This window comes from Heteronotia binoei, chromosome 5 (genome assembly GCF_032191835.1).
Source record: "Heteronotia binoei isolate CCM8104 ecotype False Entrance Well chromosome 5, APGP_CSIRO_Hbin_v1, whole genome shotgun sequence".
NCBI classification, from domain to species: Eukaryota; Metazoa; Chordata; class Lepidosauria; order Squamata; family Gekkonidae; genus Heteronotia; species Heteronotia binoei.
Window position 1 is genome coordinate 17,175,614 of NC_083227.1, and position 22,939 is coordinate 17,198,552.

The window sequence follows — 22,939 nt, forward strand, 5'->3', positions numbered from 1 at the left end:
ATTCTCCTAGGTTTGCTTAGTGGACTGGCTGGCCCTTGTTAAAATTGCAGCTGTGCTCAGCCCCAATTTGGCTAGGGATATTCCACATTGAACTCCCACCCAAGACACACAAAAAGATTATGCCCTTTTAGAAAGGAGCTGTATCAACACACATAGCAAAAGTGTGTAGAAAGAGAGGGGTTAAACCAGGGCTTTTTTCTAGAAAAAGCCCAGCAGGAACTCATTTGCATATTAGGTCACACCCCTGGTGTCACCATTGTTTCACACAGGGCTTTTTGTAGAAAAAGCCCAGCAGGAACTAATTGGCATATTAAACCACACCCCTGACACCAAGCCAGCCGGAACTGCGTTCCTGTGCGTACATGCTCAAAAAAAGCCCTGGCTTAAACTTTCTCAACTCCTCACACAACTGTGTTCTGAATCCGGGCACCCATAATTCATTTTGAATGTAACATTTTTCTGGAACAAATATTTCAAATTCCTTCTGTTCCAGCATCAGTGTATTCCACGTTCAAATGGCCAAATTCATCTTATTGTTCTAGCATGCATTTCTGGTGAGAACACCCATTGAACATTCAGTTGCTTTCATGGCAATAGCTGCACAGTCCTTCCACTGAGAAGTCTCAGAATTGCTTTGCTTGGGTTGAACTTTGCTAGGCTGAGTTCTCAGTAAAGTTCACTTGTGCAAAGTAATGCTAGGCCCGGTCTGTATGCCCCGCTTAAGAACAATATCAAAACTCAAAGTGAGCAGAATTGTTATTGAATGGACTGTGACATTTTGGCACGCAGAGGGAAGATCACTTTTCTGAATCTTCAGAAACTCCCCACAAATAGAAAGTGAGTACAGAAGGGCAAGAAGAGCCCCGTGGCACAGAGTGGTAAAGCTGCGGTACTGCAGTCTGCTCACAACCTGAGTTCGATCCCAGCGAAAGCTGGTTCAGGTAGCCGGCTCCAGGTTGACACAGCATTCCATCCTTCCGAAGTCAGTCAAATGAATCCCCAGCTTGCTGGGGGGAAAGTGTAGATGACTGGGGAAGGCAATGGCAAACCACCCCGTAAAAAAGAGTCTGCCGTGAAAATGTTGTGAAAGCAACATCACCCCAGAGTTGAAAACGACTGGTGCTTGCACAGGGCATTACCTTTACCTTTTTACCTCTGCTGTGTTTGTCTCTGCTGGCAGGGAAGTTTCTTTTTACCTTCCTCACCCCTAATGCACAGTATTGAAAAATGTTATCCTCCAGCCTGCCACCTGAAGTTGTACCATCCCATGTGGTTTTTGACTCTACCATCAACTATCCAACTGTGCATAATCTGAGATTTCGCCCGTTTCAGTAAATGCTGCTTCAAAGATTTCATTTTTGTAGGGGTTCCCCCAGTACCTGTACCTAACCAAGTTCTCAATATTGAAGTAGCTCCTGTCCATGTTCCACACATCTACATCCCTAACCATGTTCTACCCCCCTACCCCAAATAGAACCCATCACCACACAAATTTCCATCCCCCCCGACAAAAAAAACAAACCCTGAGAGATTGCATGTAATAAGCAAAGAACTTAAAAATATATAAATTACTCCTCTGGCTAGTGTGACCGGTAAATATCGGCAAGTTAAGGATATCATACCACTGCCAAAATGCTCGCCAAAAGTAATCCAAGGCTGAGTGTCCTTTCCTGCATTTGGCTGCAGACACACAACAAATGAATCCAGTCACTCCAATGGCACTGCTCTGCCTGGCTGGCTGCCCACACTGTGCCTCTGGGACAAATTTCACATGATTTGAGAGACCCATCATTAGAATATCTTGGTTCTTTTTAAAAACGCTATTTATAGCAATCATACATAGCTGTTTGAAAGACTGGGCATACGTCCCTGAGAGGAGAGGAGTGTAAAATCCTTTGTCACAGTACAATTTATATATTCCCCCCCCCCTGTTTTCTAAGGTGAGAACTAGAAGCAGAGGGTTAGATCCTGTCTGCTTTCTTGCTAAGTCTAACCTAATTATTTTCTTCACTATCACCCCATCCACATAGCATTTAATAAACACATCCCATGATCCTTAATATAGATTTTCTAGTGGTCAAAGAAGAGCCCTCCTTTTTTTACCAGCAAAAAATCTATTTGGATCCAACCCAAATCTTTCCTAACTCTGCCTTTAAAAAAAAACCCAACAGAATGAAAGACATTAATCTCCAAATCATCACATCCTAAGTGGTCTGGACCTCCAAATAAGTGGCTGTCTGGAGGGAAAATTTAGGCTGCTAGGCGGGAGACTTAAGGCCAGGACCTCGAAGGTAGCCTTCTCGGAAGTGCTACCTGTTCCATGTGCAGGGCTGGAGAGACAGGCACAAATTAGAAGTGTGTGGATGAGACGATGGTGTAAGGAGGAAGGGTTTAAGTTTGTTAGGCACTGGGATGCTTTCTGGAACAAGCGGGAGCTGTACAAAAAAGTCGGTCTCCACTTGTCCCCGGATGGAACCAGGCTGCTGGTGCTTAAAATCAAAAAGGTGGCAGAGCAGTTTTTAAACTAAATCTAGGGGGAAAGCCGACAGGAGATGAAATGTCTCTGGTTCGGGAAGACTCATCTCAAAGAGATGAAGGGTTAGCTGATACTTTTCTACCAGGTAATGGAACAGAGTTGTCCACTGAGACGGTGACAAACAGAATGGACTGCCTGCCAGAGTCTCGAGGCGGCAGGAGGAAGGTGGCGGGCGTAGCTTGCCTAGGAAATTATAGATGTATGTACGCAAATGCTAGAAGTCTTCGAAGTAAAATTGGTGAGTTGGAATGTTTAGTGTTGAGAGAAAACATAGACATTGTGGGAATTTCAGAAACTTGGTGGAATGAGGAGAATCAGTGGGACACGGTGATTCCTGGATATAAGTTATACTGGAAGGATAGAACAAGAAGATATTGGATTTATATCCCGCCCTCCACTCCGAAGAGTCTCAGAGCGGGTCACAGTCTCCTTTACCTTCCTCCCCCACAACAGACACCCTGTGAGGTGGGTGGGGCTGAGAGAGCTCTGACAGAAGCTGCCCTTTCAAGGACAACCTCTGCCAGAGCTATGGCTGACCCAAGGCCATGCTAGCAGGTGCAAGTGGAGGAGTGGGGAATCAAACCTGGTTCTCCCAGACAAGAGTCCGCACACTTAACCACTACACCAAACACCACTACACTACACCAAACTGGCTCTGGATAGGGAGGGAAGGGTTGGAGGTGGGGTGGCTCTGTATGTCAGAGAGGGCATACGGTCCAGTAAGACTGAGGTCAGAGAATTAGACTCCCTTATAGAAATGCTTTGGGTTGAAATAGAGGGCCCAAAAGGCAATTTAACTATGGGAGTTTGTTATCGCCCACCAAATCAAAAGACAGAGGACGACTATAATATGATGGAAGCCCTAAAGATGGTGGCTAGACGAAAAAACTGTGTCGTCATAGTTGATTTTAACTACCCACAGATTGATTGGGTCAATTGTTCTCGTCGAGAGAAAGAGACCGAGTTTCTAGATGCTCTCAATGACTGTGCTATGGAGCAGATGGTCACAGAACCTAGAATGATTACAGGCTTGGAACACTTTCCCTATGAAGAAAGGTTAAAACGCTTGGGGCTCTTTAGCTTGGAAAAACGTCGACTGCGGGATGACATGATGGAGGTTTACAAGACTATGCATGGGATGGAACAGGTAGAGAAAGAAGTACTTTTCTCCCTTTCTCACAATACAAGAACTCGTGGGCATTCAATGAAATTGCTGAGCAGTCAGGTTAGAACGGATAAAAGGAGGTACTTCTTCACCCAAAGGGTGATTAACATGTGGAATTCACTGCCATAGGAGGTGGTGGCAGCTAAAAGCATAGCCAGCTTCAAGAGGGGATTGGATAAAAATATGGAGCAGAGGTCCATCAGTGGCTATTAGCCACAGTGTGTGTGTGTGTGTGTATATATATATATATAAATTTTTGGCCACTGTGTGATACAGAGTGTTGGACTGGATGGGCCATTGGCCTGATCCAACATTGCTTCTCTTATGGCTATCTTAGCTTTTCAGGCACCACCTTTGAAAACATGTCCACATACTCCACACTGGGAAAAGACACTGCATAATGTAATGTTGTTTTAATAAGTGTTGATGTGTTACAAGGCCAGCAATATCCAGGATAGGTGAGTCCCCATTCCTTCATTCTAGTTATACTCCTGGAAAGTCCCCCTCCCCTCTGGGTTTTCCTAACACAGCCTTTCCTACAATTTATGTCCTTATGATGGTTCTCCTGGGTGGATCTTCATGTGCCTGTGGAAAACTGAGGAACTACAGAATCGTTTTTCACACACTGCACATTCGTACGGTTTCTCTCCAGTGTGAATTCTCTCATGTACAATGAGGTTTGATTTTTTACTGAAGCTTTTCTCACAGTATGAGCATTTATGTGGCTTTTCGCCTGTGTGCACCACAGCGTGTTTTCTAAGATGAGAGCTAGACACAAAGGTCTTCCCACACTCTGAGCACCCATAAGGTCTCTCTCCTGTGTGAGTTCTCTCATGTATAACGAGACGGGACCTCTGGCTAAAGTTTTGCCCACAATCCAAGCAATGGTATGGCTTCTCACCAGTGTGTGTTCTTTTATGAGTTTTCAGTTGAAAACTGGTCCGAAAGCTCTTCCCGCACTCAGAGCATTCGTACGGCTTCTCTCCTGTGTGGGTGCGCTTGTGTTTGATAAGAGAGGCTATCTCCCTGAAGCTGTTGCCACAGTCTGAGCATTCATGTGGCTTCTCCCCTGTGTGTGTCCTTTTATGAATCACGAGCTGGAAACTGATCCGGAAGCTTTTCCCACACTCAGAGCATTCGTAAGGCTTTTCTCCTGTGTGGGTTCTCTCATGTTTCACGAGAGAGGCTCTCTCGCTGAAGCTTTTGCCACAATCGGAGCATTTATGTGGTTTCTCACCAGTGTGTGTTCTTTGATGAAGCTTTAGGTGGCAGCTGATCCTAAAGGTTTTCCCACAGTCTGAACATTCATATGGTTTCTCTCCCGTGTGCGTCCTCTCATGCTTAATCAGGGCACCTCTCTCAATGAAGCTTTTCCCACAGTCTGAACATCGATGTGGTTTCTCTCCTGTGTGGATTCTCATATGCTTAACAAGGATCCCTTTCTCACCAAAGGCTTTCCCACACTCTGAGCACTCATATGGCTTCTCTCCAGTGTGGGACCTCTCATGTTTAATTAGAGTGGATTTTGCATTGAAACTTTTGCCACAGACTGAACATGTGTATGGCTTCTCTCCTGTGTGGATTCTCTTGTGCTTCACAAGATTTGTCCTCCAGCCAAAACTTCTCCCACACTCAGAACAGATGTATGATTTCCCTCCCTCGTGAGGTGCTTCATGTGGGATGAGGGATACTTTGTGGTTTGAGATTTTCCCACAATGCAGTTTACCCTTCACCTGCACCTGCTGGTTCTTGGGAACACTGATGCTGTGAGGCCATAGCTCCTCACTATTTTGCTCACTGTCCTCACAAAGGAACGTTCTGCTTGCTGGGTAGTTTCCATGATGCCATTCCTCTTCCTGTTCACTTCCATGCCTCTCTTCCATCTCAGGTCCCCAGAAAAAATTTCCTCCAGCTCTTCCCAGTGATATTCCACTGATGCCCTCCGGCTCAGGTCTTTCCACCTCAAGGGGGTTGTCCTCATTCTTGTGCACATGCTCATCACATTCTGGAACAAAGAACCATACGTTTAGGGTGAATAAGGGAAGATACTCTGTGCATACTCTTACAGGTGGCAGGAGGCAAGATGGCCACAATAATGATGCTGAGGTAATGCCCACAGTTGCTTGGAAATTAACACAAAAATGGATTCCTGGACTTTCCAGCAACATCCACTTTGCTGTGGTCCAGGATCCAGTTTTGCTCCTTACCCAGTGGGCTGACTTCCCAATCGCTCTCCTCCTTGATTTCCAGGGGGATCCGCAGCTTGATGATCTCCAAGGGATCTTCCTCTGACTTGGGGGATTTTACTACCTCATATCCCAAGGGGTCTGTTATCTGAAACAGAAGAGGGCGGGAATCAAGACAAATCACAATAAATGATTTTGGAGGGCCAGTCTGACCCATTCCTTTCATGTACTTCTGTAAGGGGTAGGGTTGCCAACCTCCAGGTGCAGCCTGCAGATCTCTCACTCAGCATTCCCTCTAAGCTGAGTTAGCATGCGCTAGCTCACAAATTTTTAGCCGCCAGCTACAGCTCATTTTTGTCTTGGCTCAGGAAGGATGACTCCAGAGCACAATAATTTATGCAGAAGCTCACAACTTTAATGCCAGTAGCCCACAAAGTAGAATTTTTGTTCACAATACTGTGAAGCTTAGAGGGAACATTGCTCCCAGTATTATAGTTGATCTTCAGATGACAAAGATCAGTTCCCCTGGAGAAAATGGCTGCTTTGGAGGGTTGACTCTATGGCACGGTACCTGCTGAGGTCCCTCTTCACAAACCCTGCTCTCTCCTGTTTCCACTCTCAAATCTCCAGGTATTTCTCAACCCAGAGTTGGCAACCCTTGCAAGGCACCTGGGGAAATATAGTTCAGAGGATGCCTGATTTCCACAGTATGGATTGATGCTTGGAAAAACTACATTTTCCATGAGCAACGGTATTCAAGCTAGAAGCTCCATTATAGCAGCTGTGCATGTGTCCAGGGACAGTTCAATTTCTGGGACTCACATATCTGAAGGACAACATCTACCTTTACAGAACCATCCACCACCTTAGGTCAGCCCAGTGCCTTCTTTTTTGAGATGCATGCTTTTAAGAACATAAGAACACAAGTTCAGGTGGTTTAAAGCAACAGAACAAAGTTTGAGTTCAGTGGCACCTTCAAGACCAACAAAGTTGAATTCTGGGCATAAGCGTTCATATGAACGAACACTTTCTCAGATACACTGAAACGGATTTCCACAACTAATCCTCCTTATCTTTACCTAACACTTGAGGAAATCTGTTTCATTGTGTCTATTGCTCTATTATTTGAGCAAAAAATGCTAAGTCTCTACTATTTGAGCAACATTTCCAGTTTGTTGAATGTCACTTTTTCTTTCTAACTTAGTTCTTATATTTTTATGATTGTTCTTCATTTTTTAAAATACAAGCCACTAGGATTGAAGCTGTGGGGGGGATATAATTTTAAAAATGCCTCAGCCTCACAGGATGATAGTAGAGAGTTTGAACACTGACAATGCTATGTAAATACAAGGCAATATTCTTAAAGCAGCTTTCTATGTTCATCGCCTAATAATTTAAATCAAGATCCACATATGGGTCGAGATGGTGTCATGGCTGCCTATTTGGCATTAAAATCTCCCACTTAAAACACGTGTGAAATTCCCAACATGGACTACAGCTCTTATGTCCCCCAGGACAAGAGAAACATGGTTTACCGATGCTATCTCTGGAGCTCTTGGGCTGCCTTCTGGTAATAAATGCCCTAGGAACCAGGCATTAGTTCCCTAGCATCAACACCACCCCCCCCTGGGCTTGTTATATAAACAAATATCAAACCTTCAAAGCTAGAATTCTGTTATCACAGTCCAGAATCTTCTAGGTGTGGGAAGCAGGTGACCACAGGTAGCCAATCCCATGCCTCTGTTTGGTACCACACTCCTAAATCCCCCTATGACATTAGATTAATTCTCTGGTCCTACAGGCAGGCCTGCCTGCCGAATGTATTGTACCCCAGATACTCGCCTACACTAGGGCTGCCAACTTCTGAGTCAGACCTTTGAGCTGAAGTCCTGTTAACAGCAACTGGTTTCACTCCAGGCCAGGAAAAGCTGGACCTGCAGATTTCTACACATCAAAACCTCTGGTAAAGACAGAGGCACAAGCCAGGCCTTTTAATTATTATTATTTATTTACCAGCTGTTTAGCAACCCTTTCAATCTGAGGGCCAGAGAACCTGAACCCAGTTCTGCATTTACACTGGCAGGATCATCAGGAACTGCTCCAGGATCACCAGCTCTGGAATTCGCTCCATGGTGTATCTCTTGGGCTTCAGCCCATGGCTGGCAAAGCTTTCAGAATGGGCTCAGTACCTCTTGGGGTCCCTCATCCTGCCGGTAGCAGAACTCCCTGAAGTGCTGGTGGTCCATCTCCAAGCTGACAATGTCCTCATCCAGAATCTCCTCCTTCACTTTCACTGAAAAATCAGGGGTTTCATTAGTTTCATCACTTTCTCCTGGGGAGTGGTTCCTATGCTCTCCTCTGGGCCACAGTCTCCCATCCATTTTACTGTTGAAGGAGGCCTGGTTTTCCTTTGCGCCATCCTCTGAGGAAGACTGAGGCCACCCCTGCTGAGGAGATTCTGCTGTCTTCAGGAACTCCTGCCACTGGGCACCCCAACACTGTTCTTGACCTTCATCTGGTTCTTGTTTAATTTGTTGAGGACATTCCATGGTTAAAAACTCTCCAATGGTCCCAGCCTGAACAATGGGGGGGTCTCTTCTTGCTTCTGCCAATCTCTCCTCGGATTTGGCTGCTGGTGGCTCCTGTTCCTCCATTTTGAATCTGAGCTGCACTTCCTGGATTGAAACAGGAAGTTCAGAGTTTGAGTGCCAAGTAGGGCCACAGCAACATTTGCTCAAATCATTCATCTAATCTGTTTTCATTGAGTAAAACCAGACACTGAGTTTAAAAAAAACAACATTATGAAAAGATGTTCTGCCATAGGATTGACAACAGCCTGGAGAACAAAAGTCCAGTCTCATTAACACAGGCTCAATGGGATGTTATTTACCAGGTGATATTATTTATGCCATTAAAAAGCATAAGTCTCTGAAAAAGGGGCAAGACATTTTTTTCTCCAGTTTGTTTAGGGTTGCCAGGCCTTCCTTGGCCACTGGAGGGGGACTGGGAGACAGGGTTGCCAGATCCAGGTTGGAAAACTCCTGGAGATTTGTGGATGGAGCCTGGGGTGGGCAGGGACCTCAGTGGGGTACAATGCCTCCCTCCAAAACAGCCATTTTCTCCAGGGGAACTGATCTCTGCAGTCTGGAGATGAGCTATAATTCTAAGGGATCCCCAGGTTCCACCTGGAGGCTGCAGCTGGCATCCCTAGGAAGGAGGAGGGGGAGGAGGAGGAAAGTCTGGTTTTATACCCCACCCTTCACTACCTGAAGGAGTCTCAGAGTGGCTTACAACCACCTTCCCTTCCTCTCCCCACAACAGATATCCTGTGAGGTAGGTGAGGCTGAGAGAGCTCTGAGAGAACTGGTGACTCACCCAAGATCACCCAGCTGGCTACATGTGGAGAAGGAGTGGGGGATCAAATCTGGTTCTTCAGGTCAGAGTCCACTGCCCTTAACTGCTACACCAAACTGGCACAAAAGGTTAACACCAGAACTGTGAACATGTGAAAGATCTTGGAGAGCTGAGGCCAGTCTGATCCTGAAAGATCAAGGAACTAATACAGTATAAGGCAGATTCTTAAGAAGAAAACAGAGCTTAAAATCAGAATGGCCTAACCGGTATCCTTTTTGTTGTATTTTTTATTTGTCTCCTTCTTCCATTTTATCTAACATCCCTGTGGGACAAGTTAGGTTGAAATGGAGTGACTGGTTCTGGGAATCTGAACCCAAGCCTTCAAAAAAAAGACAGGGCCTTTCTGATCATGGCATCCCACTATGGAAACCCCTTGGAAGACCTGCAGTCCTAATCAGCGTGACATCCTTCTAGGTCCCTTGACTTCAATGTACTTAGCAGGATGTAACTCTGCTTTGACTTCATTTTCTTCATTTATTCAAATATGGCTCCCCCACCATGTTCAAAACCGAGATGCCTCAGGCAGTTCCCAGTGTCAGTAACAATTAAAACAAGTGATAAAAAAGGAGAGGGAAACTAGTAATAAAGTAGTAAAAGTCTAAAAATCATGATGCGCAAATCCCACAAAATTGATACAAAAGGAACACAAGAACAATTCTAGTCAGGGGCAACAAAGAAACAGATAACCAGACCAGGAAAAGGGCGGGGGGGGGGGGGGGTGGCTACCAAAATTCTGTGGAGAAGGAAGGATTTTCATCAGGCACCTAAAAGTCAACAAGCTGGAAGCTAAGAGAACCACTGTAGAGAGAAAATTCCAGGTGCCACTATAGAAAAGTCCCCATATCTTGTCACTAAAACTGGGCATGTAGAGCAGACAGCAGAGCCTCTGTTGCAAATCTGAAATGACAGGCAGATTCTATGGTGTGGTCCTTAGAGTCTCTGATTCCGCCAAAGCAGACCTGAGTTCAAATCTCTATTTGGCCTTGAAATGCACTGCATGGCTAAACACAGTCACTTTCTCATCAATTTACTTCACAGAGTTGGTGAGAGGTTAAAGCCAGAAAACTTTGTGCATCAAGCCCAGCTTTTCAGAGGCAAGGGCTGGATAAAAAATATTAAAGATAGCAGATGTCTTGGAATGCCTTTATGAGTATCTTACCAGGTCATGACTTATGGCATCTTAAAGGAAAATCATATACAATATAATTTTCAAACACCTGTGACTACCTGATTCCTTGCCTGTCAGTGTTTGATCAAATGCTGGCTATTTCTTTGCTCAGGGCCTTCATGGAAGGAAGGGGAGACCCCCTTGACATGGAGGATGTCTAAGGGTTGCCAGCTTTGAGTTGGGAAGTTTGTGGAGATTTAGGAATATACCCTAGGAAGAGCGGGCTTTGGGGGATGGGAGGGAATTCAGCAAGGTAAAATTCCATACAGCCCACCCCCCCCCCAGGCAGCCATTTTTTCCAGGGGCACTGTTCTTGGCCTTCTGGAGATTAGATGTAATTCCAGGACATCCAGGCGCTACCTGGAGATTGGCAACTCTATATCCAGAGTAAAAACTGTGCTGATCCATTAGGAGAAATCTCTACCACCACCAAAACCCCATTCAGCAACAATTCCTTTTATCAGGGACTCCCCCCTTCCTTGCATCTCTGTCTCTTTGCAATGCAACTTCAGCCTCTTCTCCCCCCACCCTTTCATGACCATAGATTTCCTTTTTAGCCCCTGCACCTATTTCCTGCCCCCTTCACACTCACCTTCCCCCTGCAGTCTTTACATTCCACGTTTCTCAGCAAAAGGTAGGGGAGCGGAGGGAGGGCAGGAAGGTGGTTTCCTCTTGTCACCCCCCTTCATAATTTTTCCCTAGGCCTCTCTAGGCCACGGAGCTCTCTGCACTTAACCCCTTGAGGCGCTGTGGGAAAACAAACCCGGGTGCGAGGCGAAGAAGCATCTTTACGTGGGGCGAGTCGGAAAGGACACAGACGAATCTCACCTGGAAATACTTCTTCCTTCACATGTTTGCAGGAATCACTGGCACAAGACGTGAGGAAGGTCACTAGGGCAGGGATTATTGCCCGGAGGGTATTTCGTCTGGATGGCCCTCATCAATCTGTTTCTGTAGCAGCAGAACAACACTGGAGTCCTGGACCAGACCATAACTTCTCCCAGGCTATAAACTTTCGTAGACCGGCACACTCAAACTGAATCACAAATCTTCTTGTGGCTAACGGATGCAGCATAAACCTTTGAAGACCAATCCAGAGGGGCACCCTAGAACAAGGATGTCAAACATTTAGCCCAGGGGCTGAATCAGGCCCCCAGAGAGCTTCTATCATGTCCCTGAGCAACTGGCTGTCCTCTGCTTCCTTCTCCCTATCTCTTGCCTTCTTCATAACAGCTTTCTTTGCAAGGCTTGCTCAATCGCACAGAAGCTACAGAGCAAAACCTCTGTTTTCTCCATTGGTTGAGGCTCCTCCCTTGAGGAGGAAGGGGTGAAGGTAGTTTATTTTTCTAGGCTCTTTCAATCATACAGCAGAGCTACTGAGCCAAGCCTCCCTCCCTTCTATTGGCTGAGGCTCCTTCCTCCCATGGGGAAGGAAGGAAAAAGCCATAGCTTACTTTCACCTGGATCCCATGGGAGAAATACAAAGAAAGCAGCTTTAAGACCAATGAGTGCTAACATTTTAAGCATGTTTTAAGGTTTTTTAAAAAATTAATTGTGTTTGTGTCCTTCATAAAGTTTATATATTTGCTACCTAATCTTAAATAGGTACATGCCTGGCCTGACATGGCCCGGCCCAACAAGGTCTCATTTATGTCAGATCTGGCCCTCATAAAAATGAGATTGACACCCCTGTCCTAGAGATTAATTAATTGATTGAGATCCTTAGTGATATAAACTGTCATGGACCAATCTAGTGGCACCTCAAAGCTTCTCCTGGTTAGGAACTTCCTGGACATTTTGGGGTGGAGTGCGGGGTTGCATTAGAAGAAGGACCTCAGAGAGGTATGATGCCATACAGTCCAAAGTAACAGGTTTCTGCGGGGGGACTGATCTCTTTAGTCTCTCAAGATCAATTCCAGAACTCCAGGCAGCCCTAGAAATTGGCAACTGTAATCCATTGTGGGATACAGTGCCATAGAGTCCACCCCTAAAGTATCCATTTTCTCCAGGGGACCTGATCCCTGTTGACTTAAGATGAGCTCTGATTCCAGGAGATCAGGCCTCATTTGGAGACTTGCATCTCTAACTACTTCACACTGGCTCTCACTACATAGATTTGTGATCTAATCCAACAGAGCTTTTCTGATGTCCATTTGGGATCTAGCCTTATGACTTGATACACAGCTACTAAGGGATGAATATGCAGGTATGAACCAGCCCCTTAAGAACACCTGTATTTCTAACCAATTGGTTCCCTAAAAACCAAGACCTGGTTTACACAAATAGCAGATTGAGGTCATGGAATTCTGAAGTGCTGGGCTTAATAGGAACACTTCAGAATGCATGTGAGAATCTTTCTCTAAAGTTAAAAAGGGGGGTGGGGGGTGGAATCTCACAAGTGAAAACCGATCATATCATAGCCTTGCTCATGATCACACAAAACTCCCTAATACTGAATTAGACCCTCAGTCCATCAAAGTCAGTATTGCCCACTCAGATTGGCAACGGCTCTCCAAGGTCTCAGACAGAATCTTTCATTCCCCTTACCACTTGGTCCTTTTTTAATTGGATGGTGGCTCAGTGGTAGAGCATCTGCTTGGTAAACAGAAGGTCTCGGGTTCAAACCCGGCCTCTCCAACTAAAAAGGGTGCAGGCAAATAGGTGTGAAAAACCTCAGCTTGAGACCCTGGAGAGCCGCTTCCAGTCTGAGTAGACAATACTGACTTTGACGGACCAAGAGTCTGATTCAGTATAAGGCAGCTTTATATGTTTATGTTTGAGATATGGAGGACTTATCTGGGACTTTCTAAATGCCAAGCAGATGCACTCTCATTGAGCCACAGCCCCTCCCAAGCAGAAAGCAGCACTAGCTTTCTGCTTGAAAAAGGTAAAACTTAATGGAATATTTAAAAATATAATCTACTGAACAGGTAGTCCAGAATAGTGCCACAAGAGGATTCTGCGACCGGATGTAAAAATAAGGCCTGGTGGAAACAACTGGCCTCTGTTTTAGGTGTGCATGCCAAAGATACAAATCCCTGTGCTCAAAGGCATGGGATTATATTGCTGCAATGCTTATGCTTTAGGGTTGCCAGAATCCCCTGGCCGCCGGCAGCGGATAGGGCAGGGTAGGGTTGCCGGACCCAGGTTGGGGAACTCCTGGAGATATGGGTATGGAACCTGGGGAGGACAGGGACCACAGTGGGGTTAAAGGCTATAGAGCAAGGGTGGCCAAACTATGGCTCAGGAGCCATATGTGGCTCTTTCAAATATATTGTTTGGCTCTTGAAGCCCCCACCACCCTATTGGCCAGCTTGGAGGAGGCATTTGTCTTTTTAAATCACTTCTCCAAGCCAGCCAGTGGCTTGGAGAATACATTTAAAGTAAAGTTGCTTTCTTTCCACCTTCCCTCCCTCCTCCCTCCCCAATCTCCTTCCTTCCGTGCAGCTCTCAAGCATCTGATGTTCATGTCTTGTGGCTCTCAAACATCTGATGTTTACGTCTTGTGGCTCTCAAACATCCGAAATTTATTTTATGTGGCTCTTATGTTAAGCAAGTTTGGCCACCCCTGCTATGGAGTCTACCCTCCAAAGCATCCACTTTCTTCAGAGGAACTGATTTCTGCAATCTGGAGATGAGATGCAATTCCAGGGGATCCCCAGGTCCCACCTTGGAGGCTGGCATTTCTACATGACATATATAAAAAGAAAACAACCATCAACATACATTCATGCATTTTTATTTTAGCAGTTTATTGAATCAGCCCATGACGGGAATCTAAAACCCTTATTTCACAAAATTCTGAAAGTGTGCCCTTGCTATTTTGATTATGTTTGTCATTTGCTGTCCATCTATTCGGTATCTTTTTATCCCACATCTCTTCAAAGGAGCTCAGGGTTCTTTTCTTTACAGCAACCCTACAAGGCAGGTTAGGGTGAAAAGGAGTGATTGGCCCACGTTCACTTAGGGATAGGGTTATCCACCCACATTTATTAGAAGGAACCAAGGTCAAAACAGTGAATCATGCAGAAATGCAGGACGCTGCAGGAGTCTGAATACTGTAGGTGCGCAAGAACCTTTCTGGCAGCAAACTGAGTTTTCTCAAGGCACACAAACATAGGGTTTCTTACTAGTGTGCATTCTCTTGTGCTGAATGAGATGTGCCAGCTGGCTGAAGTTGTACAAGCATTTACATAGCTTTTCACCTGTGTATATGTGTATGTATGTATCTACTGTCAGCCTGAGTAGGCAGTACTGACCTTGATGCACCGAGGGTCTAATTCAGTATTAGGCAGATTTACAAGTGTTAATGTAATAAGAATAATGGCTGCTTTTTTTTTTTTTTTGCAGTCTTAAATTCACAGTCATCTGCTTCTGCCTATAACCGTCTCTTTTGTAAGGGGGGGTCGGGTCATCTTCCATTCACACTCAGCTTTCTTTTGGCAAATGCAGTGTATCCTTGTTTAAAGAATGGCCAATAATCCCAGCAGTGACAGAGACACATCTCACAATTTAATAAGCATGCCATGATATTTACAAGCTCCCCCCCCCCCCTTTGGTCACAAGATTGCAAAAGACATAGTAAAGGATAACACATGAAAGATCAATTAGGAAAGGTAGAAATAACAGGGGTACCAAAAAAGAAGAGTTAATATATCCTGAATGTGCAAAGGTAGACACAGTCGTCACACTAACTAGCCAGTAGCACCCTTGATACTCTAAACAGAAACCCTTTGTGGAATATAATGTAATGGAACTGCTCATGTTTTGCAAGGAAAAACAAATGCTTTAGCTTAAAACTTCTAATTCAGACACATATGCGCCCCTTCTAGCCCATCCCGACCCACCAAAGCAGGGTAGATAGCATCTTATTAATGCAAATAAAAGTTATATTAAAAACATGACTAACTCTAAAAATCCCCCTCCCCAATGCAATGCAACCCCCTCCCCCACACCTGCATACACTCCATCTACAATGCTACAAAGACACTGGTGTCAAAGCAGAAGAATCTGAAGCAAGGTTGTTTTTCTTTCTTTCTTTTAGAGATCAGAGTTCTGAGCAAACATTTCAAAGTCTTTCAGCACTGAGCTTGGAATCCCAGATGCTTGAACCCAAGGTTCAAAAAACAAAAAGAAGAAAACTTTGCAGCACATTGTAAAAATATATACCGTAAATGCCAACGGAAGTTTGGGCCAGACTCTCTGGTGACCAATTTTATGAGGAGCATTTAGACTGATGTATGTTGAGATTCTGTCTGCAGATTCCAATCGGGAATGTGCCCTGGTGTTTGTCGCCCTCTAGGGAGAAGTTCCACAATGTAAAAGATGCAGGCCGCAGTTTGAAATTTCAGCTGAAACCAATCCCATCATTTGAGCCACTGTCCAGCTACATATCTTTACGTAACTCCTTCTGCTAGATCCTGACCACTGAAGAACATCAGAGAACTGCTGCTACACACACACACACACACAATTCTGGGGAAATTTCTAGGTCCCATATTCAGATTCCAAGGCCAATGGTGCAAAATCAGGTATTTTATTACTAAAAATTCCTTGGGAACAGGCTTCCTTGGGAGGTGGTGGGCTCCTGGAGGTTTTTAAACAAAGGCTAGATGGCCATCTGACAGCAGTGCCAACCCTGTGAATTTAGGGGGAGGTATTTGTGAGTTTCCTGCGTTGTGCAAGGGGTTGAACTAGATGACCCTGGAGGTCCCTTCCAACTCTATGGTTCTATGAAGAGATTCCTCTGATGAAGCCTGTTGGTGAAATGCATAGTGAATTTTTTTTTTAATTTCTCGCCTGTTTTGCACTGTTGTCCTTGTCCTTATCTTTTATCTCCTCTGGCTGGTGCAGCCCTTTTACTTTCTTCTTCAAACTCTGTTTGGTCTCACTGTCCCTGTAGCATACAGAACTCAGAATCATAAAATCATAGACTTGTAAAGGGCCATACAGGCCATCTAGTCCAGCACCCTGCTCAATGCAGGATCAGATATGGTAAGGGCTTTTTTTTGTAGCAGGAATTCCTTTGCATATTAGGCCACACATCCCTGATGTAGCCAATCCTCCTGGAGCTTACAGTAGGCCCTGTAGGCTACATCAGGGGTGTGTGACCTAATATGCAAAGAAGTACCTGCCACAAAAAAAGCCCTAGATACAGTTAAGACCAGTAGTTTTCAAATCCGTGTTTTAGGTAAGCTTGCAGTTCCTAGAAATCATACCAGTGATAAGGTCATTAATGGGGGATCTTGAAAAGTCTCTTTGGCTACCATGAACAGTTTTGTTCTTTGAAGCACTGGTTCAGCATCATTCAAGAGTACACACAGAAAACTTGCCAATAGCTTTTGTCGACACCCCTTGTGTTTTAAATTTTAAACATTTTTAATCACAACTTCGAAACACAACATGTTTCATATGCTCCTCGTCGTGTGGAACATACCCAGAATCCTCTCTGACTTGCAGGGATTCTTCACCACACTAGTTCATACAGAAACTGTCCCTGAACACAGAGATTCTGAAAACAACTCTTGCAGAAGAATTCTGGGAGCCTTTTGGGGAAAGCTTATCTGCTATTATTGATTTCATCACAAAGGAATCCCCAATGACCTTTCAAAAAAACCAACAACAAACACATATCTCCCCCAAGGGTTTCTCAGAACAGATTGAAAACAAGTGACCTATATTTTTTCTACAGGCAATGCGATCCACCATGCATTTTCAATGTTTCTGGACACTTTTAGGGTTTCAGTCCTGTATGATTTTCCTGATGCATATGAAGAACACAGGGAGATTCAGGACAGACAAAAGGAAGTACTTCTTCACACAGCGCACAGTTAAAATTGTGGAAACCACTGCCACAGGATGTGGCCAACTTGGAAGGCCTTAAAAGGGGAGTTGACCAATTCATGGAGGACAGGGCTATCAGTGGCAACTCGCTCCCTCTGGTACCAGAGACAATATGCCTCTTTGTACCAGTTGCTGGGGAGCACCAGCAGGAGGATACTGTTGCAGCCTTCCTGTTTGTGGACTTCCTAAAGGCTGGTGGTTGGCTACTGTGTGAACAGAATGCTGGACTAGATGGGCTTTTGGTCTGATCCAACAAGGTTCTTCTATGTTCTTAACAGAGTAATTAATTCCTGATTGAAGCCCAAAAACCAACATGGTAGCAGCAAACCTGTGTTTGTAAACGTGAGTCTGTCTTAAACGGGAATTTTAGGGGCCTGATTTTGGGTTGGGCAAAGACAAGGGCTACTAAATCCTTCCATTCACCTGTGAACTATCTCCCCATGATCAGATCACCTCAGATATTTGCGTGACAAGCTTCCCCTCCTGTTTATCTCCTCATGGTCTGCCACTCCGGTCTTATCACCCCACTGGATTCACTTTGTCTGTGGCCTAATGCCTGGAACTTGGATCACCCCAGAAGACTTTGCTCCCAGCAAGACTCCATTCCCCACACTGGCAGCTTGTTACAGTCTGTCTCTCCTCTCTCCCCAACTTTTCTCCCACCTGGATTCATTTCATTCTGGCTGAAGAAAAGTGAGGAGAAATACTAAGGGAGGGAAATAAGCTGTCTTTTAAAATCAAGACCTCCACCGACACCACTTACAGCTTCCACTCTACATGCTTTTGGGACAGGGCCATGTTGAATAAGATTGAAATTCAGCTGTCATTTGGCTTTAATAGGGCTGTCCTCCTGGGTGTATAATTTCTTGCTCCCCAACCGCAGAGCTATACGTGAAGCCTTCAGCACGGACTGAATGTTTTCCTCGGTGTACTTTCTTATGTTTTGTAAGGTCCGAACTAGAAATGAAGCGCTTCCCGCACTCGAAGCAACCGTATGGCTTCTCTCCTGTGTGTGTCCTCTTGTGAGTAATGAGGGACGACTTCCGGTTGAAACACTTGCCACAATCTGTGCATTTGTGTGGCTTCTCTCCTGTGTGGATTATATTATGGTTGAGAAGGTTAGAACTCGTGCTGAAGCTTTTCCCACACTGGGTGCATTGGTACAGGTTCTCTCCAGTATGGGTCCTTTTATGGGTAATAAGCGGTGCTTTCGCATTGAAGCTTTTCCCACAATCAGAGCATGTGTAGGGCTTCTCTCCTGTGTGGGTCCTCTCGTGGATGATAAGGTGGGTCCGTTGACTGAAGCTCTGCCCACAGTAGGAGCATTTATACGGCTTCTCTCCTGTGTGTACCCTCTTATGCATCATCAGGTTGGTCCGGGTGCCAAAGCCTTTCCCACACTCAGAGCATTCGTAGGGCTTCTCTCCTGTATGGATCCTCTTGTGCGCAATGAGTGAGGCAATCTGATTAAAGCTCCGGCCACATTCTGAACAATGATATGGTTTCTCACCCGTGTGGACCCTTTTGTGCCTGAGAAGCTGGGAGCTGTTGCCAAAGCTCTTTCCACAGTCAGGGCACTTGTACGGCTTCTCTCCTGTGTGGGTCCTCTCGTGCGTGATAAGGGATGACTTCCAGTGGAAGCTTTTGCCACACTCTGAGCACTTATGTGGCTTCTCTCCTGTGTGCACTATGTTGTGGTATATAAGATTCGAGCTGGTTGTGAAGCACTTCCCACACTCGGAGCACACGTACGGTTTCCCACCCGTGTGGGTCCCCTGATGCTTCAGAAGAGATGCCTTGGTGCCAAAACTTTTGCCACAGTCTGAGCACTGGTACGGCCTGTCCCCTTTTGGGAGTGTCCCCTTGTGCGGCTCAAGGGACGTTCCATTCTTGAAGGTTTTCCCGCACTGCTCACATATGTAAAATTCTTCTCCCATCTGAGTTTCCCGATTCGTGGGGAGGTCAAAAACTTCACAGAGATTCCCACACTCTGTGCAGGTCTTTTTGCTCTTACACTGAAGCATCACCTCACTACTTGCATAAAAGGTTTTACCACCTTCTTTACAAAGAATGACCTTCCCCTCTCCTTTCGCTGGATGATCTTCCTGCTGCCTGTCCGATGCCAACTCATTTCTGCCCTCCTCATCCTCCTTGTGAAATGGGACGGTCTTCCCTCTGGCTTTTCCCACAGAGGTCTCAAGGGGCTCTGCCTGCTCAGGTCTTTCTGGCTGAGCACTCTCCTCCTCTTTTGCCATTGTTCGATCATCACCTGGTGGAATAAATGGGAGGCTAATGAAATCACTTCCAAGGAGCACAAAGGACACATGAAACTGCCTTATACTGAGTCAGACCCCTGGTCCATCAAAGTCAGTATTGTCTACTCAGACTGGCAGCTGCTCTCCAGGGTTTCACACCATCTACTGTCAGATGTTTTTATTGGAGATATTGAGGATTGAACCCCCTCCCCACCAGGTACTTTTCCTATTCACACAGGATCCACATATCTTTCCCCCTGCGAAAAAGCAGCTTGGTGAAGGTAAGGGCAGCAATTAAGAACATAAGAGAAGCCATTTTGGATCTGGCCAATGGCCCCACCAGTCCAACCTTCTATGTCACATGGTAGCCAAAACCCAGGTGCCATAAGAAAGTCCACAAGCGGGACCAGAATTCCAAAAGCCCTCTCACTGTTGCCCCCCAAGCACCAAGACTACAAAGCATCACTGCCCCAGACAGAATGTTCCCTCTATAGCTTGTGGCTAATTAGTCACTGATGGGCCTCTGTTCCATATGTTTATCCAATCCTGTCTTGAAGCTTCCTATGCTTGTAGCCACCACCACTTCCTGAGGCAATGAATTCCATGCATTGATTACTCTGGGTGAAGAAGTAAAATTTTGACTAGGGTTCAGCTTTCTCTCTCAGCTGCTGCTCTGATCCAATCTGGAGCCTCCCACAGTTACTCTGGGTGTCCTAAGGACAACATTCCTAGAAATCCTTTCTAAAAATGAGAGGTCAGAATCTTCTCCCAAGGGTATCAGGAATTCTACAGGCCAGTTAGCTCAAGCCACAGAAAAATCCTGAACAGAGTCATGCAATAAACTTTTACCACACTGTAAGCTCCAGGCCTTACCCAGCAAACTGGTCTTCCTGTTACCCTCCTGGTCGGCATCTCTTGAGACTGACATTTTCACAGGGTCTGACATTATCTGCTCCAATACAGAGGAACTAACAGCTGCATCTTCCACAGGTCCCGGTGCCTGAAGCAGAAATGGGGATACAATACTGAGACATAAACAGAGACATGAAATGCCAGCAGACATGTTGAGGGCTTCTATTCTCTCCTCTTCCCACCTCAAACAGTCAGGAACTGAAAGCAGAATTTTCAACTGCCAAGTCAACCAGTCAGAGAGCTCAGTTTCCTGTCCACACAGGAAGCTGCCATAGACCAAGTCAGACCATTGGTCCATCTAGCCCAGTATTATCTACTCTGATTGGCAGCAGCTCTCCATGGTCTCAAGCAGGAGTGTCTTTCCTGACCTTGCTAATGTCAACTGGAGGCCGAACCCAGGACCTGTATGTGCTCTAACAGTATGGTCCTTGCCTTGAGATTGTATGTGAAGCTTCAGTATTCTGGGATGGCATGTGGGATATCTAGTCCTGTATTTTCTGTGGCAGCAGATCATCAAGGGCTTTCCCAGACCAGCCCTGCTGTCTGAGATCCTAGGGATTGAACCTGACCTTTCAATATGCAAAGCATACACTCTACCACTGAATTACAGCCCCTTCAGAACCCACAAATCATATCGGAAAGACATAAACCAGTCCAACAGACATTCCAAGGAAGCCGGCCGCCGTTGTTTTCTCTGGGTCTCTTGGGACAACTTAGCCAGAGCTTCTCAGCCTCTGGATATTTCGTCAAGAACTCTTCCGCCAGGGCCACCGCCTCAGAACAGGTCTCTGGTCCACGTTCCATGACCCAGTTCTGCATTTCCCGAGGCAGGATGGTCAGAAACTGTTCCAGGATCAACAGCTCCAGGATTCGCTCTTTAGTGTGTGTCTCGGGCTTCAGCCACTGATGGCAAAGTTCCCAGAGTTGGCTAAAGACTTCCCGAGGCCCCTCGGCCTCCTTGTAGCAGAAATGCCTGAAGCGCTGGCGTCGCATCTCTGAGCTGATGGTGTTCTCATCGGGTATTTCTTCCTTCACTTTTACAGAGAAGTCCAGGCCTTCATAGGCCTCTGGGTTTTTGTCACCGAAGCCTACCGTGGTTTGGGTCGCATATTCTCTCCTCGGCCAGTGGTTGACCTCAGATGTTCCTTTCAAGGAGGCCTGGAAATATTTAACATCATGGCCTGACTGGGGCAATAAGTTCTTCCATCTTGAATGAGGCACGTTCAGGAACTCTGACCACTGGGCTTCCCAGCCTTGTTGCAGCCCTTCAGTTAGTTCCTGCTTCACAGGATGTGGAACTGCTTTTCCAATCAACTTTCCAAGGGTTTCCGTTCGGACAACACCACAGCTGCTTCCACCCTCTTCCGATTTCTCCTTCTGTTTCAGGCCAGTTGTGCCCGGCTCCTCCATTTTTATTCCCAGCCACAGTTCCTGAGGCAGAAAGGACATTCTGCATTAGCAAGTATCTCCTGAGGCAAATCAGGTAAATGAAAAGGAAATTCCCTCATTCCCAAACAACACTACTTTAAAATTAATTCCATTCCCTCAAACTATTGATTGTCACTACCATGAAGAAGTTATTACTCTACAAAACCAGCATTAAAAGAGGTGGTAAACCTGGGTCTGGACTGCAAGTGAGTGCTGCACATTTTAACACCCCTCCTTAGGAAAAAAAAACAACAGTCTCTGCCCACAGAAAACTAGTGTCAGGGGAAAGGATTCTGTTCCTGAAAAGCTAGCTTAAACTAGGTTGCTGCTGCACATTTGAATATGAACCGCTGATGGAAAACAGGAGAGGATGTCATACCTTGCTTCTGGGCTTCTTGGAGACATCTAGGTATCCACTGGTGGAGACAGGATGCTAGGCTAGGAGGACTGTTTGGTCTGATCAAGCAGGACTTTCTTAAGTTCTAAGCAGGGGTGGAATTCTAGCAGGAGCTCCTTTGCATATTAGGCCACACCCTCCTGATGTAGCCAATCCTCCAAGAGCTTACAAAAAAGAGCCTTGAAAGGTCTTGGAGGATTGGCTACATCAGGGGTGTGTGGCCTAATATGCAAAGGCGCTCCTGTTAGAATTCCACCCCTGCTTTTAAGTATAGCAATCTTTCCTTGGGAAATAACTCCAGAAGGGTAGCAGTGTTAGTATGTCACAACAAAAATGAACAGGACTCTAGCAGTACCATAAGGGCTGAAATCATTTCTAAGCTATGGCCTTCATCCATGGAAGCTGCTGCTAGAACAACAACATGCTGGTCTTCAAGGTGCCACAAACCTTTGTGGATCATTTTGCAACAGGAGCCTCCTCCCCTACCACTCGTGATCAGAAAGCAAAGCTTTCCTTGTCCACAAATCAAGATTTTAAATCAGGATTTAAACCACAGTTTGTAATACCAGCTTGCCAGCAAGAGACAAAGCCACAGTTTGTTAAAGCATCCATTGCACTGAATTGTGGTTAGCTCA

The 22,939-nt window shown here is 45.6% G+C and overlaps 2 protein-coding genes across 3 annotated transcripts in view; both read right to left on the reverse strand.

The window, feature by feature from the left end:
* Window positions 1-21,904, reverse strand: part of LOC132571770 (uncharacterized) — a 51,055-nt gene extending 29,151 nt beyond the window's left edge. The window contains exons 1-6 of the mRNA XM_060238562.1: window positions 21,143-21,904; window positions 20,441-20,567; window positions 18,149-19,581; window positions 8,077-8,562; window positions 5,909-6,035; window positions 4,939-5,706 (exon numbers count right to left, since the gene is read on the reverse strand). Coding sequence (XP_060094545.1) covers window positions 4,939-5,706; window positions 5,909-6,035; window positions 8,077-8,562; window positions 18,149-19,581; window positions 20,441-20,567; window positions 21,143-21,889 — 3,688 coding nt within the window. The 5' untranslated portion in view covers window positions 21,890-21,904. The remainder of the gene's footprint in view (window positions 1-4,938; window positions 5,707-5,908; window positions 6,036-8,076; window positions 8,563-18,148; window positions 19,582-20,440; window positions 20,568-21,142) is intronic.
* Window positions 4,100-11,178, reverse strand: LOC132571079 (zinc finger protein ZFP2-like). Of its 2 annotated transcripts, XM_060237743.1 has the most exons (5): window positions 11,062-11,178; window positions 9,263-9,427; window positions 8,077-8,562; window positions 5,909-6,035; window positions 4,100-5,706 (listed from the first exon to the last, which is right to left on the reverse strand). In XM_060237743.1, the coding sequence occupies exons 3-5, from the start codon at window positions 8,539-8,541 to the stop codon at window positions 4,253-4,255; spliced, it is 2,046 nt and encodes a 681-aa protein (XP_060093726.1). In that variant the 5' UTR covers window positions 8,542-8,562; window positions 9,263-9,427; window positions 11,062-11,178; the 3' UTR covers window positions 4,100-4,252. The 2 variants fall into 2 exon arrangements, with proteins under 2 accessions (XP_060093726.1, XP_060093725.1); XM_060237742.1 differs by lacking the exon at window positions 9,263-9,427.
* Window positions 21,905-22,939: the final 1,035 nt, after the last annotated feature.

Bases quoted from the DNA above. Each gene is read 5' to 3' on its own strand.
- LOC132571079 (XM_060237742.1), bottom strand. From the start codon at position 8,541: ATGGAGGAACAGGAGCCACCAGCAGCCAAATCCGAGGAGAGATTGGCA. The intron at 6,036-8,076 runs GTACTGAGCCCA...CTTCTGTTTCAG, and splicing joins AGGATGAGGGACCCCAAGAG to ATAACAGACCCCTTGGGATA. The intron at 5,707-5,908 runs GTAAGGAGCAAA...TCTTTGTTCCAG, and splicing joins TTGGGAAGTCAGCCCACTGG to AATGTGATGAGCATGTGCAC.